An 18,314-nucleotide genomic window follows, 5' to 3' on the forward strand; every position below is an offset into this window, starting at 1 on the left:
AGAGAAAGAAAGAGAAACAAAAGACAACAAACGTGTTTTCACTTCACAGGGACGCGGATGCTCCTTTGACTTCGTCTTCTTCTTCTTCTCTCTCTCTCTCCATTTCTCTCTACCTTTCTCTCTCACCGAAATCTCAGTACCCATAGCCACCACCACCACCGGTTTGTTTCTAACAAAAACCAGTCGTTATAGCTGAATTTTTGGATTGGCTTCCATATTCCTCTGTTTCATCCATAATACAAAAGTTCTATTATTATTGTTTTTTTTTAGATTTAAAGATTGATTCAATCTCATTTTTTCGTTCACATTTTGACCTAAGAAAAAGCATATATATATAGAGAGAGAGAGATAGGTGATCATGTCGTGGATAAGAACAGCGGTGACCAAAGCGGTGGAAGCTGGTGGCGGAAACAACCTGACTCGCACCGTCCGCAACTACGCTGACTCCGTCGTCTACCACGCCGGTAATGCCGTCTCCGAGGGCGCCAAGGTCATCCAGGACCGCATTGTAATTTTCCTTATCTTTTTATTATTATTATTATCCATATTGCTTTTTTATTTTATTTTTTTAATTTTCAGAATTAATTTTTGACTTGCATTCCTTTCTTATTTTATTTAATGTATCAGTATAACCTGCATTTTCATTAATAAATATTATGTATATTTTGAAAATCTAACAATGGTGTGTTATTTACGCCCTTAATAGTATGTAAAATTTGGTGTCAATTATATTATCTATAAGCTTATATTTTATACATAATTTTGAATTATAAAAACTTGCAATTTAAACAAATTATTGATGATATAGTTATTGATCTTTAATTTTCTAGAAATTTTGCAAATATGGAAGATATAATAATAAGGTATAATCTAATAGTAGATTTGTCAAAATTTACCTCCAAATAAAAAAATATTGAGTAAGGTTGTAGGTTTAGGCTACAATTAATTTTGTAGATAAACTTTGTCCTTTACTGATTATTAATTAAACCATTAGGAAATAGTGAATCTAATTCTTTAATAGCACTCTTGTTTTGAGTTGTGGTGGGCTAGATATAGTATTTTATTTCTTTTTATTTTGAGCTATGATGGGCTGACAAGAATTTTCAATCATATAATCTAACACTCCGCCTTTATTAAGTGGGGCCCACAGATTTTTAAAAAAAAATTTAAAATTTTTTATTTTTTTCAAATGGGAGGTAAGGTACAACAATGTTTTAACTTAGAATCTCTAGTTCTGATATCATGATAAATTATGATTGTCTGAAAATTTTAAGCTATTAGAAAAGGGTGAATTTAATAATTTAATCTAAGCTGAAGCTAAAATTCTTCCGTTTCAGCTTGTAATTTAGTCTAGCGTTTTGGTGGAAATTGAGTAATGATGAGCAATGCTGGTTTTAGAGGGTTGGGTGCATTTGTGATTGTTTCTTCAATTTCTTTTTTAATCAGTGCTTTTTTATTATTCTCTTGGAGTTTGGAGATTTACTTTGAAGTTGTTGATCAGGGTCCTCGGAACTTGAAAAGCTTTAAGCACACCTTGAAACAATTGGAAGAAATGTCTGTGTCCTGTAGAGGGGTAGAAAGGATTCAGTTACTGAGAAGGTGGTTGGTTGCACTCAAAGAAATTGAAAGATTATCATTGGGTTCTAATGACCACAATGAAAAGAATCCCGAAGAGCGGCTTGCTTTTGATGATTCCAAGGACTCTCCTAGAAAACCTAATATGGTGAGGAGCAAACCTGATTTCGTTTTTCTTATTTTATCTCTCTTTTAAGTGTGTTTTGTTATTTGTGACAATGTTGTGTTGGTTTTTAGAATTTGCATTTTTTTTTTTGGTTTGATTTGCTTTTTAATAATTTGTGTGCAATGGTGAACAGGTTTATTATGTGGACTCTGACATGGTTGCTGAACCAAGGAACTTTCGTGATGTCTTTCTTCAGAGCGAAGCTCTTGAAGGCATAACTTTGTCTATGGTATGTTGAAAACATATCCATCTTCCTGTAGGTATTTTGTAAACTTTCAATGTTTTATTGATTTAGTCTTTAAAGCTTTAAATTGGCTACCAGTAGACAAGTATTGATAAGAGAGGATCATGCATTTCTTTAATAGTACCTATCTATCTCTCCTGGGTCAAGGAGGAAGGGTAAGGTTTGAGGCTGTACTTTGTATTAGAAGCTTAAATTAGATTTAAACAAATGGCTTCTTGTTGAAGGAGGGGTTTATTTTTGATGATCTTGCTTGGATTGGGATTTAGTCTATGGTTGTCATCCTGGAACCAATGGTTAGAAGGGCCTACTATGTATCAAATCTGTTATCCACTACAGGGATGGGCTATGCCCTTGCATATTATGGAATGTGCAAGGTACTCAATTTAGTTTACTACTAAACACATTTCAAGTGTATGATACTATGATTGTATCCTATATCTTCAAGGGCATCTTGAATTTGGATGTTCTTTGCAGTATCAATTGGTACTTGTATTAATGATATAGCAACAGTTGTGATTTGCTAGGAAGTATTGTAAATACTTAAGGAACTTTTCATTTTTATTTTTTGTTTAGGAATATAAAATCTTACTACCTGACATTTTTTATTTTTCATATTTTATCTTTTAGAAAGTTCTGATATTGCAGCCTTTAAGTTCTAGCTCAAATGGCACATCTTTCCCTTGAAATACCTGGGTAGAGGGTAGGTTGTGCGTTCAAGACCCACCGAGTGCATGTGTTATTAAAAAAAAGAGATAAAAGATTGGCATTGTGATACTTATAACCTTCATTCCTTAGTGCCATTCTTAATGCTATTTCTGATCTTTGTATTTGCTGATCCATGGAGTTTAACCGCAGGTTAACTCTTTTTTATGAATCAGATTCTTGAAGCACCAAATGAGGAAGAAGTTCCACTACTTCTGGAGATATATGGGTGATTTGTCTCTATTTCAATTTTCTTTTAATCCCTAATAACAGCTTCTTCAGCCTATTCTATTTGCTTGGAATCATATATTTTGTATATTGAAAAAAGAAGATGACCAGTGCATATTTCTGCCTAATATTATTTGATTTCCATTAAACTTCCTTGTGGTATGTTTCATACAGGCTCTGTCTTACCGGAGGAAAGGAAGTTCATAATGCTATAATCAGCAGTGTATGTGATTTGGCAAAAGCATTCTCAGGATACCAAGATGAAGTTCTGGTAATGACATGATATGCATGCTTATTGCATTAATGTGCATGTGTTTAATATAAGCATTATACCCTTGAGTATCATGAGGAATGGACACATGAACTTGTTATCACAATTTGATTAGAGATTTTCTGTTGCTGAGAATTTTAAATCTTGAAAACTATAGATTCTTGGGTGTTTAAACTCACAGGAATTAGAATTTCCAAAATTTGGCATTTCTGTTGTTTGGATATACTTAGAATTTGATTTTAACCATATTTTAGACAAACATTTTTAAAAACATTACAATTATACAAACTATATATATAAATTTTATCTGTTTAAAATTGTCTTATACAAACTCATTTAGGAAGTAAATTATTAATAATTTGAACATTATGGATAAATTTTAAATGACAAAAATACTCTTGAACATTGATAAACATCTTATTTGGATGAAAAATAATTATTTTATTTTCTAAAATTAACTATATGTAGTAAGTTTAAAAAAAAAAAAACAGTCAAAAGTTGAATTTTAGTGTAATGTAGGCAATTCTCAGAAATACAAGATAGACGAGAATTGGCATTTCTTACCGATAAGATAGGAGTCATAATTCCTGTGCTTCATGGGAATTGAGATGTTCATGGGAATTACAATTTGTAACTATTTTATTAAATAAACAACCAAATTTCATGAATTAACAAGAATTAAAAATTCCCATCATGAATTCCTACAAAAAGAACACACTATTATAGAAGTTCTTTGCTAGGAGTTTCGAAAAAGCTTTATAAATTTATCATCATTGCTGACAGACACACACTGCTTCTTATTGGCTGACATTCAATTTTTCTCTCTTTACGTAAAAAGATTATTTTACTTTGGATCCTAATCTGGCCATTGATCTATTTGATTTATTAGTACTAGTCATTTACTTATTTGACAGTAATACTCAAATATTGCCGCACTTTCCTAGTAAGCAATATGGTGCACATCACTTAAAAGCATTGCTGTTGTTTACATTTTACAATGATGTTACAGCTGTATTTGTTAGAGTTTATGTGATCCAGCTGCTCTCTCCTTTTATCTCTTCCTTTGATTTCCTCTTTTCAGGTAAAGCGAGAAGAATTGCTCCAATATGCTCAAGGTGCAGTTTCAGGATTGAAAATAAATGCTGATCTTGAAAGGTGGTCAAGGATTTTTATTTTTTTTATAGTTGAAATTTGAGGCTTACAATTAGTCTGCTAGTTGTTTTTATATTCAATTGTAGATATTATGGATCAAAATAACTGCTGCATGCTTCAGTTCTGATGATCAGCAGTTGTCACTGGAATTTGTTGTCTCATGTGTGGTTAAATAACATATGTTTTATAGCTACATGTTTAAACCTTGATGTGAGGGAACTTTGATTTTATATGCAATAGTAATTTTTTTATCAAAGTGACTGTTGCTTGATTGACCTTTTAAGGGTTAGTACTTGGCTCTGTTACAATTAGTTACAGATATTGTGTACTAAAACCACTGTGTATGTTGTGTGTGGAGGGTTTGTGTTTTCTTTTGTTTGCCTGCAGAATACCTTTCAGCACTCTTACCTGGTAAAGCAAGGTTTTGAGGAAACCTTGTAAATTAGTTGATTTCTTGGCCAATAAATATTCCATATCCTATAAGTTTGCGGTATAGGATTAGACTATCAAGTCATCATCTGCATGCTTTACCTATTGGATTCGAATCTGGCTTGATGGTTCCAAATCATAGTTGCTTCTGTTTTATTTATTATTGCACAATTGGTAAGGTTGAAATTTTAATTCTTTTTGTCCACTGTTTTTTGTGTCTTGTTTTCTGCTCTCAGAATAGATGCTGAAGTTAGCAGTCTAAAGGAAAAACTTGATATAATGAAGGAATCCCATCATTCTTTAATTGAAAGAAGTGCAAAATCACATGAAGAAATGACTTTTTCAACTGTGGAGGTGAGATTGATCTTCTCACTCACACGCACAAACACACACATGTCAAAACACCAATGATTGGATACTAATTACATTAAACAAATTTGGCGTGAACTTTCCATTGCTTGGAAATTCCTTTATATGTATATATTTAGAAGTTCATTGTTCAACAGCAGGTTAAATTTTTACTTTAATAATTGTTCTTATGTGCAGATGGTTATTTTAATTTCAACGTTTTGACATTTGTACTCCCATTATAGTGTGACCTCAATTTCCATAGTGTTCCTATATCATTTTTGAAATTTATATATATAAAAAAATATATTTAAAAAAAAAAAAAAAAAACTCATACATGACCTATGTATTCTCTTGGTGTCTTAAGTTAAAGGAACTTGTCAGGAAAAAAAATTTAAAGCCATAATTTGATTAAAAAGTTGTCTTTTAACATTTTGTTCTTTGAGTTCAGCATATCCATTCTTCTATATATATTTTTTATCATATTTTTCAGGATGCATTGAGTATTTTCATAATCATGTGCTTCAACCAATTGAATCAGGGTTTCCTTTTTTCAAAGAAGCAGTTGAATGGTGGAAATGATATGTTGAGACATATTGCAGTGATATCCTAACTCTTATTTACCAGGGAAAGTAAAACTATCAGAAGTTTTACTTAGTACCCGTTTGGATATTGATTATTGTAGGAGCGTCTGTGTTTCACGTTTTTTTTTTTTTTTTTTTTTTTTTGAGAAGATCGTTAACTGAGTTCCAGTGGGTCCCTTGCACTGTTCATGGGACCCACAAACCTCTTTTTTCAACAAAACTTTCATTTAAATGGGTCCCACGGCATTATTCACACCTTTAAAAATTATTTTGCTATAGTGTTTTCAGTTTTCAATTTTCAGCAAAATAAGCGGTATCTAAACGGATCCTTAATGTTTAAAGGCACTCTTAAATCAACTTTGCATTCAATTTTTGACTTGGGGCAGCTTCTCAATAAGATTATTAAACTGAACTCGTTTGTTTCCTTGCAGACTATAAAAGAAGAAATTGCACAAGTTCAACTATGTTCCAAGTTGGAGGCACTCTTACTAAGGAAGAAATCATTGAGCAATGGGGATTCTCAAGAACTTCACGCTGAAAAGGTTTCATTTCCTTGTGATATTGGTCATTTATGATATTTCTCCCCTTCCTGAAGTGTAACCAAAATTCTAAACTGAGTCTTTTGATGCTAAGTTAGTTCTCATTTCTCTAACTTAGGACAAATGAGGTCTCAAATAATCAGATATTGGATATGGTCAAAACAGTTTTTGCTATGCACCTAACCAAGAAGCACCCTAAATTTTGTGTAAGAGGAACAGATCCATGAAGAAAGATTCAAATATTTTACTGGCTGTTGTCAGCATTGTCTCTGGCAAATCCTCCTTATTTGTTATTTTTAAAATGACTAGTGTACTACAAACTCAATTATGCCTCTGGGTGACAGATGGCATGTGTTCAGGCCCCCATATTTTTTGGCCAGGTAGTCCTCTCGTTGATAATCTCTTAAATGAAAATTCAGGGAACTTGTGTACAATGGTTGTTGATTGAGATGTGATGCAAAATTTGCTGCGGTGCTGCTGCAGCACCACCACAGCATGTTCTTGCTGTACTGCTGCATTGTCTGAATTCAAAATATGGTTGTGGATTTTAAATTGCCTTGAGGCAGTCATGCCTATATCTTAAGCATATTGACATTTCTCCTTTTTATGTGCTTCCTTGAATTAGTTTCTCTTAAATTAAGACAGTTTTCTGAGTATTTTTAATTTCATGGTCTATATTTATATTTAATTAATACTTATAAGGAATGTCGCTTCATGCATACCCAAATCTGATTATTGAATCTAGCAATATACTTTAAGAAGTGTATTTTTAAGAAAATTATTTAACTGTTAATAAGCATTTATGAATTTAATTTCTTCTATACTACATAGACTTGCGTAAGGAGGCTTGGTGCATGCTTGTGCTATGTGTCAGGTTCATCTAACCTCTAATTATAGGATGCAGAAAGATAGCTGCAGTATTTGCATGTTGGTTTTCATCTTTTGTACAAAAATGAAGTGTATATCCAGCAAAGCCTTCTGCTATCGGTGCTTTTACTAATCTGTTTAGTCTGTTCAACCAAAAAAAAAAAAAAAAAAAAAATTTTAAAAACAGTGGTATTGTGAAAGTGGTTCTGAAGTTACAACCAGAAAATGTATTTTTAAAATTTTCCAGTATTATGATTGATGGTCCTAAATTGGTTTATTTTGTAGGTAGATAAATTAAAAATATTATCAGAATCTCTTGCTAATTCTACCTCAAAAGCTGAAAAACGCATTTTGGACCACAGGTATCAAATTATAACTTAGAACAACTTCCTTTTGTGTTTGTGTTCTTGTGTGCAATTTTCTTGGCTTTAGTTTGTATCTTTGCCTGAGCAAGGCTGCATATGCTTCAATGCGCATACATGCATGGATGCATTTGCTTGCATGTTGACATTGTATAATTCTAGCTTTGTAGGACAAGGGATGCCCACTTTTTCTGTAAAGATAAGATAATAAGTGGAGATTCTCATTAATGAGGGTTTTTAAAAGGAAAATGCCAACACTTCTACCAATTTCACTACAAAATTTTTACAAATTGACGTGACGATGAATGTGATTGGTGCTGCATTAATATGATAAATAAATTTCTTAATTACTTTTTGTGTGTTGTGTATAAAAGTTAACAAATCAGTTTGTAAAGGTTATGTAGGTAAAATTTGCAGTATCCCTAGCAATAGAATCGCTCTTTTTTCAATCAATTATCACCGCTTTAAGATATCAAGTGGCTCATGGGTATACCATTTTCTTTGTGTCCCTTTCATACCAATTAGATTGAGCAAGTCATTGTATAAAGTATCTTCTATGTACGAATTAGAATGATCAAGTCATTGCATTAAGAAACAAATGATATTTAGGATTTTATTTTCTCCCTATGCCCTTCATTCTTGCACTATTAAAATAACAATTTCATCTGTTCATATTTTTAGTCTTTCTTTAATCTTAAAAATATAAAAAATCAAGAATATTATGGATTTGATGGTAAATAACATTTGATTAATATGAAATTTGGCATGCATGTTAAAGCATGAAGTGAACATCTATTCAATAGTGAAATTTTAAATAGGACAAAATTGGTTATAGCCTAAGACTACAACTTCCTTTAAAAAAATTAACATCATTACATTTTTTGAAAATCTAACCGTTAGATTATATGTTCTTTACGCTTTTTAATACACATGTCAAATTTTGTACCAATCGGATATTATTTACTATATGATCTATAAGTTTATATTTTATGCATAATTTTAAATTACAAAAACTAGCAATTTAAACAATATATTGATAACATAGCTATTGATTTTTAATTTTCTAGAAATTTTGCAAGCATGGAGGATATAAAAAGAAAATATAATCCAATGATGGATTTATTAAAATTAATTTCCAATAAAAAGATATTAAGGTTGTTACTTTAAGTTACAACTAATTTTGTAACTAAACTTTATCCTTTTAAATATTCATCCATTTAAAAGTTATTAAGTAGTGTAATATTAATAAAAAGTTACAATGAGTATGAATATATGTATGCATGTTTATAAAGACAGCGTTCTATTAAAAAAAAGACTAATCATTCAAAATGCAATGTCGAGTGGTTGAAACAAGGGATAGAACCACAATTTAGGGGCCTAAAGCATGAACCAAAAATCATTCAAGACTGAGAAATATACTAAGATTTAAAACTAAGTTAACACATGAAAAAATAAAACTAGTGTCTATTCAATGTTAAAAAAATATAAACAAAAGAAAAGACAAAATTTGTTTCTTAATACATTTGAACTGAATATCTATCAAAATGGAACTCAATGTTCTTTTAACTCGGGAAAATCAATTATGATTGATTTTGTACTAAATTTCACTGCAATTACCTTACCATTATAATCTCTATTTATGGAAACAATTTGTGGCTCAACTAATATCAATTTTACTGATTTTAGTCATTTGAAATTTTGTATGAGAATTTTCAGAATTTGGGATATCAACATTAGAGGTTAGCAATGCCACGTTTCCAGTATTGGCTTACGAATTTTTTACATTTTTCCTTAAAAAAAAATTTAATATTATAGTTAGCTTTCCCATAACATCTACAAATCAAATAAAATTTATATTTAGTATCTCATTATAGTTAGTAGCCACCATGGATGAGATTGGGATTTATTAACTATAGGGTTATTTATTTATTTTTTAGAGGGAGCCACAAATATGGATCAACTGACCATTTATTTGTTTGGGGTCCCTTTAGGCCTGTGTTAAACTCTTCTATAATTGTATTTATAATTTAAGAACTTAAAATTTTGGGGGGGGGGTGTGGGGGAGATGGTTGGCCACCTTGGTTATTAGTGGTTCAGTCCCTGGATGAAAAAAATCCTAGGAGTATAGACATTTACTGAGAGAGAGAAATAAATAGTTTACATTTATAAACGTAGGAATATGTACAATCAATTCCTCTAATCGATTGGGTTCTTTACATACAAATTCAAAGTGAAAGTCAATGGTTTCCAAAAGTGAACAGGGAAAAAAAAGTATAGACATTATCTAAATGACAAAATCCCCGTTCAAGTGAAGCATGCCTCTCTTTTAAGCATATTTATCATCAAGTTCAATTGTCATGCATTGCCAGTTTTAGAACATGATAACAGACAGTTGAGTGAAGAGAATTTAGGGAGAGTGACTTCCTAGTCTAAAAAAATTGCTTCTTACCCTAATGGTTTAATTTAAGTGATTTTGTTCTCCATTACTCTTGGTAATAGAGTTGGCAATGTAATAATATAAGTAATGGTTTAAATTTATTAGAAATTTTGATAATAAGTTTTGGATTGAACTTATTATCCTTTTTATTGAGAAAATTTTGGAGCTTTTAATTGATGAAAATTTTGCAGTTTTATAAAACAAGAGGCAAAATAAATAGCATTTTGCATTGATACATCTTCATAAGTAATTAGATAATTATTATGATAAGAGAAAACAAAATCCATTTGTATACTAATTAGAGAAGAAAAATTGAGATTGATGGTACTATCTATAATATATTAATATTTATATCAGTTTTGTAATAGAGGTTTGGGTTCTTTAAAAAAAAAAAAAAAAAAGATCTCTTAGTCTACTGCAGTTTGAGTTTTGAAAACATTGTTGCATTATGATTTTATTTCTAAGGAGAATTGAGAACTCAAATAAAATAAACTACAGTAAAAATTATGCGGTATACGCTTGGTGCAAAAGAAGGTATTCATTAAATAATTTATAATAAATAATTAAATTTCTTTCATCTTCCTTGAAGGTTTTAGTAATAGGGTTCTTGGAATAGTATTTTAAAGTTCTTGAAACTTTGGTAATAGAGTTTCATATATAACAAATTATTTTAATGATTTTAAAATCTTATAGTGGGCCACAAACTTGTAACAGTGGCCAAAACCTGCAACACCACAAAGATGGAGTCTTAGCACCGTCAAAAGTAGGTCTGCATGAGCCTCACCATGAGAAATGAAGCTTATTATTCAAAATTAAAGGTCTTTTCTGCGGACTTTTTTTTGCAGTTTTAAGTATTCAAAATTTTGATCGTATTTAATTGGGACAGGCAACATAAACAATATTGAACATTTGAACTGTTATATGGAAAGAACTCTAACTTATGAGCCTCGTGGGTGTAGTTACTGAACATCAGTGTTGTGGTAGATTAAGGTGATATTTTTATAGGATTTTTTTTTTGCATGAATTTTAGAATAGTAATGGTGTATTACAGCTCAATGCATTTTTCCGACACGTCAGGAATTTTCCCTTCTGTGTGCTTTTTGTCTACTTGAAATATGACATGGGAAAAGGTGGGAATATTGACTATAAAATGGCTTGTCCTGACCCATTTCTAAGATCACACTGAAAGTTTTTGTTGCTGTCCTCCCCATTTTTGTTTCATTCTGTTGGTCTTTCTTATTATTAACCTCCATTTATCAAGCAGGTCTCACAAAGAAGAAGCTCTCAACTTTCGTGTGGCTAAATCCAATGAAGTTACCCAACTTGAGAAGGTGCACTGCCTCTTTTTATGTTTTTTTTGCATGGTACTGTATTTTTCTCATGTGAAGTTACATTAAGGACTGTAAGAAAGCATTCAACTTAGGGACTCTCTTTCAGAGATACATAATGTATGGAATAAATTACCATGAGTTTGTTGTACAAAAGCTTCGAATATCAATAATGTGTCTTGATGCTTGTCCATTTGAGTACTGCATACTCCCAATTTAACACAATTTTTATATTTTTCTCTTTTTATCCTTCTCCTTATCTCTATTGACTAATAAATGAAGGCCTTCATGTTTAGACTTCCTTTTCCAATTTCTTACCTTGACAATACAAATTTTAGCCATAGAGGTCATAATCTTGAGGTTTGTAAAACCAAACTCACTAGACACCCACACCCACATATTTATCTAGGGTTCTATTTCCAGTCAAGAAAGATCTTGTTTTATTATGCTTAAATTGAAACCTCTTATTCGATAAGGAAAGATAATACAAGGAAGAATGAAAACATAAAATGTAAGACATCCAAAGAAAAGTTTCTGCTCTATTGATTTGATACATTCATATTGAACATAATGAATAATCATAGAAGAATGGCAAGAAGAGCTTCTTTTTCTTTCTTCCCAGTTTGCCTTAATAAGCTTCTTTAGTCCATGGTTTCATGGACTTTTGTACTTTATGCACTTGATTTGTTTTTGTCCCTGATGTATACTTTCTGTATACTCAGGTGACACCCTTCTTCTTTTTAATATATTTTTATTACTTGTCAAAAAAAAGAAACTACCAGCAGAGAATCTTCTAGTTTCACTTCTCAAGTTTCTTTTTTTTCTTTTAACAAATCTCTCTGCTACACTGCTCTTTTTCTGGTGAAATTTCAGCAGATTTTCAGCCTTTACTTTTTCACAGGATTTTCTCTCGTTTATTGAAGTGCTGCCCTCTATTTATTGGGCATGAGCTGGTAGAGGCCTATATGAAATTAAGCCAATTAGATTGTGTTTAAGTAATTTTGATTGTTTATGATGAGTTTCTCATCCATTAGGACTTCATTTTCTGATCAACTAGCTGCTGCCAGCTATGGTTTATGTCACCCAGAACAGCACTCTTAAGTCCTACGTGCTCTGGGAGTCTATGAGGAGATCTCTTTTGATCCCAGAACATATATGGAGCTTGTGGGACCTAAAATGGGCTTATTGTAGCTGCTAGAAAATCTCCATTTATGGGCTTTGAATGATGTCCATATTTTACATGCAGTCAGGATATATTTGGGCCTTTAATCCTTTTAGAAGCCCAATGCTGCCTTCTTAAACCATTCCAGTGCAGGCATTATTCTTTAATTTGTAAAAGCTTATTTGGACCATTTCAGGACTGACTTGTTTCCAGAAATTATAATTTGATTGCCAAAATATTTTAGAGAAGTAAAACTATTGTGCTAAAATCTGATACCTATGAAAAGTTTCTACCTTATATGATATGCAGTGGACTGTTTTTTTGACAATAGCTTTTGTTTGTTTGTGATCCATTTCATTATGGTTTTAAACAAAAGATTATGGCATTTTCCAGCAATTGGTGGTGGAGGTAGGAGAACTTGAGAAGCAAAAAGGTGAACTTGAAGCTGCATTGAAAAAGGTTTTTTTTTTTTTTTTTTTTCCTTTCCTCCTCCTACCTGTCATATTGGTACTTCTAAAATGCAAAAGAATACAAAGCTGCATTGAAAAAGGTTTTTTTTTTTTTTTTCCTTTCCTCCTCCTACCTGTCATATTGGTACTTCTAAAATGCAAAAGAATACTTTAAGGTGATAAGGTCATCTTCGATATTGTCCAATTTGAATTTGGTTCTGCATATTCTTTAATTTGTATAACTGTTCTGGAGATTACTTTAAGTAAGTCCATTTGGTTTTGATCCACGAATCTGTACATGACCACACCCATGGAAAGGTGAATTGCCAATGTTTGTCCTATGCATCCTTTAATCCTCAATATGACTCCTCCTGGGTCTTTCCATTATTCTTTGCTGTGCTTTCATATGGCTAAGCATTTACTGTAGGTCAATAGCTGTTTGGCTGCGGCTCATGCACGGCTACGCAATGTGAGAGAAGAAAGAGAGAATTTTGATGAAGCAAGTAATGAGATTCTTGTTCATTTGAAAACAAAGGTATGTTAACCTTTCTTAACTCCTTTGTCACTTTTGATCTATAAATATGAAGATTTGAGTTTGTATAGTTCTACTCTGAGTTTGAATTTAAAGCATGCTGCAAACCCTTTTCATTTGAATCTAATGATTGTACTTAATATAACAAAAAAAACATTGTTTGATTGTAGGAAGATGAGCTGTTGAGATCCATTTCTTCTTGTAGAGTGGAAGGCAATGTTGTTGATACATGGATCCATTTTCTTGATAATACCTGGGTTCTTCAGACCTCATACACAGAGCAAAGGGAGAAGCAGGTCAAGTATGTATGCTTGTGTTGCTCTGATTGGCAAAAATATCTAATGCAAGCACTCTTTGTTGGATAGATAGAGTCTTTAAAACCAGAGTTTTTTGATTTTATGTTTCATGTGCTTACATTTTGTGTCCATCTCATAATTGTATTGTGAGTTCATTGTGTTTGATGATGTTTTCTTATTTGCATGCTCTAGTGGTGAATTGAAGAGATATGGAGAATATTTTGTGAATTTGGTTATTCATCTTCTTTCTGCTTACAAGGTATTAATTTACTTATCTCAGCTAGATTGTTTCATTGAATGTAATGTTATGCCTCATTTCCAATCTGTTTCTGTGATATGCTATGCTTGCCTATTCCCTAATTAGCATGCATATCTTGAATCTTAAATTAGGAAATGTTGGGGCCTTCCATTACTCGTACTAGGAAACTTGTGGACAGCTTGAGTTCAAGTCAAGGGTATTTTGCTATATTTCTCTTAAATTTTTATTATGCCGTGAAACCAAGCCTCTTATTTTTCATTTATATCAGGTCAGAAATATTTGCTAGCGCAGCTGATGAAAGTTCAAAAATAATAAAGCCAAGGAAACAGCTTGAAGAAGAATATTTGGAGGTTGAAGCCAATGTATGTATGATTCTTGTGTTTGTTTAAATGACATTTTGGCATTTTGCGTAGTTTCAATAATATTTTGATGTCAAATTTTACTCTCAAAATTTGCATGATCCCATTCATTTTTAAGTTCTTCCTAAATTCGTTGTGTTCAAAACCTTAACCCTTCATGTCAGCACTCATATTTTGAGTTGTTGATTACTTCTTCTTTTTTCAACTTAAGCAGTCGGGGAGTGTACTATGTTGCAAAATTTGAGCTCTTATCTACTTAACAAACACATTCTTCTTTTTTGACTCAGTTTATAACCTCCATAAGTTCAGTGGGCTCCATTAAAATGCAATTATACATTCAGAATGAAGGCATTTTCAGGTATGCAGTCTATAACTAACTTTCCCTCCCCTCCCCCATTCCTCCTCCACGCTGCACTCTCTACTCTCAATATGAACCTCACTTGAAATGGGATACTTGGTGCACTTTTCATCCAGGAAAGATAATCAGAAGGTCAAAGAACTGTTTGATGCCCTTGAAAAATTAAAAGACGAATTTGAATCAATTGGGAGACCGAGATTGGAAATCGAGACTCCAACCCAAAATCAAGAGAACCCATCCAGTGATAGGCCTCATCAAAGTCCACACCCTACCTCTAAACAGAGTTTTGGGACCCTGGAAAACAAACAAGATAAGGTAAACCACTCTTCCTTGATTAAGATTGTAAACACATCGGACCGAGTAGCAAAAGTGGCAAAAAAAGAGTCAGAATTTGGGAAGGTTAATGGAGATGTCTTGGCAGACGAGATAGGTGAATGGGAGATTTGATGCCATCGTACAGGACTAAAAACCAGAAGCTGATCAGCAAGAAGATAAAGACAAAGATCATTTTTAATTTTATAATTCATAGAGAAAAGAAAGCATTTATCCCACACACGAATTTCTTTCGTCAATTACTGAACAGATCACTCCCCACCATCTTCAAGTGGGAGTTCTCTAGCTGTATATTGATTTGATTTTTGAGTGATGCAATATAGATACCGAGCATATGTAACTTGTTATCCTCGTACATCCGAGGTTTGTCATTTTTTAAGGAAACTTTTATGATCAGTTAAAAGATGCCCGAAAATTTGACCAAGCATGAGCTATTTTCCACCAATCTCCTCCCTTATTTGTTGCACATGGTTTGAAGGGTGTTGTTGTGTGGTTTGATTAGCAAGTTCCTTGTACATGACCAGTCTCTTTCACAAAGGTTACAGGTTCAAAGATTGAATAGTTGCCAACTTGTACAATATTTGGGAAAGTTTGACGAAAAGATGCTTATAAATGCTTCACATTTAATGAGTAAAAGTACTAATATAAAAAAAAAAAAAAAATCAAATCAGAGATTTTTTTTGAAAATAAATTTATCTAATTTAATTTAATTAAACTATGTGGTTTATCTAATTTATCTAATTTGTAAACCACATAGTTTAGGGTGTAATAAATTAAATTAATCCCTATAGTTTTAAAAGAGGAAAATTACTCTAACCTCCTTTGAGGTTTTTTGTCGTTACACTTAGTACTCTTCTAGTTTAGAATAAAGCACTTACCTCCCCCAAAATACAAACTATTTACATTGACTTCTCCTAAATGGCTAAAAAAACGTTTAAAAATAATACCAAAAAAAAAAAAAAAGGTTTATACAATCCTGAATTTCCTATTAGAGAGGTGTGAATGGCAACTTAAGTAGATGGCGAAATATGAAATTTAAAACTTTTTTTCAATCATTCAGGGGAGGTTACTGTAGATAGATTGCATTTTCAGGGATGCGAGTATTTTATTCCAAACTAGAAGGGAGGTAGTGTAATAACATAAAAAACCTTTGGGAGGGTTAGTGTAATTTTTTCATTTAAAAAGTAATAAATTAAACCCTGAGATTTCAAAAAGTAATAAATTAAACTCTGTATGTTTAACCTTAAACACAATATTGTTTCAAGTAAAGGGTTTAATTTGCTACATCCCCTAAATTATAGGGTTTAAAATGTAATGTTCCAAAATTAATTAAATCAAAGTTTGTTTAGTATTAAGTTGCTTTAAAAAGATTATGAGTTTTAATTCATTTAAACTAAAATAGTTTAGTATTATTTGTAACTCTAAAAACAAAATTAAGAAAAATATATTTGAATGATCATGTGAAAAAATGTGGGTCAGTTTCAAATCAAGCCATTTAAACTTTTACAACCGTAACAATTTACGGTTAAATCCCTAATAAAATCCAAAAATTGAACTCTCAAATCAAGCTTGAAAATTCCTTGTTATAAATATATATGATTTTTAAAGATCATATTTTGATCTGAAACCATGAACTATATGATTTTATAATAGTTTTAAACGTCAAAGTTCAATTTAAAACTTTTTAAAAAATAAGATGTAACTTGAAACTACTCCTAAAATATAAGGGTTTAAAAAATAATTTACCATAAATTTTCTTTTTCTATAATCATAAAATTTTGGTATTACAAGATGTGTTTTCCCAATGCGATTTGAAAAAAAAAAAAAAAACTGTTCTTTTATTTTTATTATGTATTTTATTGTCCATTTTAAACTAGATCATATTTTGATTTGAACCATGAACTATATGATTTTTCAATAGTTTTAAATGTCAAAGTTCAATTTAAAACTTTTTAAAAAATAAGGTGTAATTTGAAACCATCTTTAAAATATAAGAGTTTAAAAAATAATATACCATAATTTTTCTTTTTCTATAATCATAAAATTTTGGTATTACAAGATGTGTTTTCACAACGTGATTTGAAAAAAAAATTGTTCTTTTATTTTTATTATGTATTTTATTGTCCAATTTAAATATATTATATATATATATATATGATTTTTCATTAATTCTTGTATAGCAAGAACATAATTCTAGTTTTTTTTTTTTTTTTTTTTTTTTTTTTTTTTTTTTTTTGAGGAAAACTTAATACTAGTTTCTAATAAAACATGAAGGGATTTTTTTTGGGACATTTGTCATTAATTCTTGTATAGCAAGAACATAATTATTTATTTATTTTTATTTTTTTAGGAAAACATAATACTAATTTCTAATAAAACATGAAGAGATTTCTTTGGGACATAATTGTAGTGCTAACGTGGAACAACCATATATTATTGGCTGGTTAGACTATTGTGTAGTCTATTGTGTAATTGATTTTCATTTAAAACCTAGGGAAAAAAAGGACACCCTATACATAGCATGTTGAATGGATGATGAAATTCATTTGAGCTTTTGTTTTGAGGGTACAATCATTGTATTGGACTCCTGCTGCTTGCTGCAATGAAAGCTTCAAATGTACTAGACTGAACTTGCCCTAAAATGAAGAACTTTTAACCCTACCCTATACTCATAATGAAAGGCAGTTTCCACAAGTGACACCCTTTTGGGCTTTCTGCTAACTTTATCTCTGCATGAATAGCATTCCTCGCTTTCCCTCGACACTGCTCTGTAAAACCCTTTACAAGTCACAAGATTAGCTATGGACAAAGAGCCTCAATGGAAACGTGACCATGTGACCAGTATAAGAAAATCACTTTAAAAAGCAGCCTGATAGAGCAGCACTTGGTCAAGCTTTTGAGGTGTTTCTCACAATTAATGGCTCTGTCACGAGCAGACGTGTGGAGTGTGGTGGCTTCCAAATCTCGGATAAGGGAAGATTATCAAGGGATTAATTTTTGAGAGTCCGGCTGATAAAAATTGGCATATATTAATGAGGGGACTAAAAATATGGCTGAAGTGATAAGTAAAACTCAAAAATATAGTTCCAATTCCATATCCTATAAAGTTGGTCAAAAATTTGATATAAAGCAAAAAAAATTGACATAATGCAATTTCTTAAGGACACCTTATGGTGTTAATATGACCTAATTATAAAAAATCTACTTTTTGGTTTAAAGTAAAATATATCAATAGCGAGTATAAGAGGGATTCCGATAAAAGATCCCTCAAATTAAATTTTATCTCATTTTTAATTGGATATATGGTACATGATATTTATATGACTTTTAAATG

The 18,314-nt window shown here is 31.4% G+C and overlaps 1 protein-coding gene across 2 annotated transcripts; it reads left to right on the forward strand.

Moving 5' to 3' along the window:
* On the forward strand, positions 1-15,404 carry LOC112006261 (uncharacterized). Of its 2 annotated transcripts, XM_065774206.1 has the most exons (19): positions 1-161; positions 341-508; positions 1,502-1,723; positions 1,875-1,970; positions 2,864-2,916; positions 3,090-3,186; positions 4,268-4,341; positions 5,004-5,121; positions 6,131-6,241; positions 7,391-7,467; positions 11,169-11,235; positions 12,788-12,853; positions 13,271-13,378; positions 13,546-13,676; positions 13,864-13,930; positions 14,062-14,126; positions 14,199-14,292; positions 14,577-14,647; positions 14,764-15,404. In XM_065774206.1, the coding sequence occupies exons 2-19, from the start codon at positions 359-361 to the stop codon at positions 15,092-15,094; spliced, it is 1,998 nt and encodes a 665-aa protein (XP_065630278.1). In that variant the 5' UTR covers positions 1-161; positions 341-358; the 3' UTR covers positions 15,095-15,404. The 2 variants fall into 2 exon arrangements, with proteins under 2 accessions (XP_065630278.1, XP_065630277.1); XM_065774205.1 differs by having other exon boundaries at positions 1-508.
* Positions 15,405-18,314: the final 2,910 nt, after the last annotated feature.

Source organism: Quercus suber, unplaced genomic scaffold, assembly GCF_002906115.3.
Source record: "Quercus suber isolate HL8 unplaced genomic scaffold, Cork oak 2.0 scaffold_88, whole genome shotgun sequence".
In the NCBI taxonomy this organism is placed as follows: domain Eukaryota; kingdom Viridiplantae; phylum Streptophyta; class Magnoliopsida; order Fagales; family Fagaceae; genus Quercus; species Quercus suber.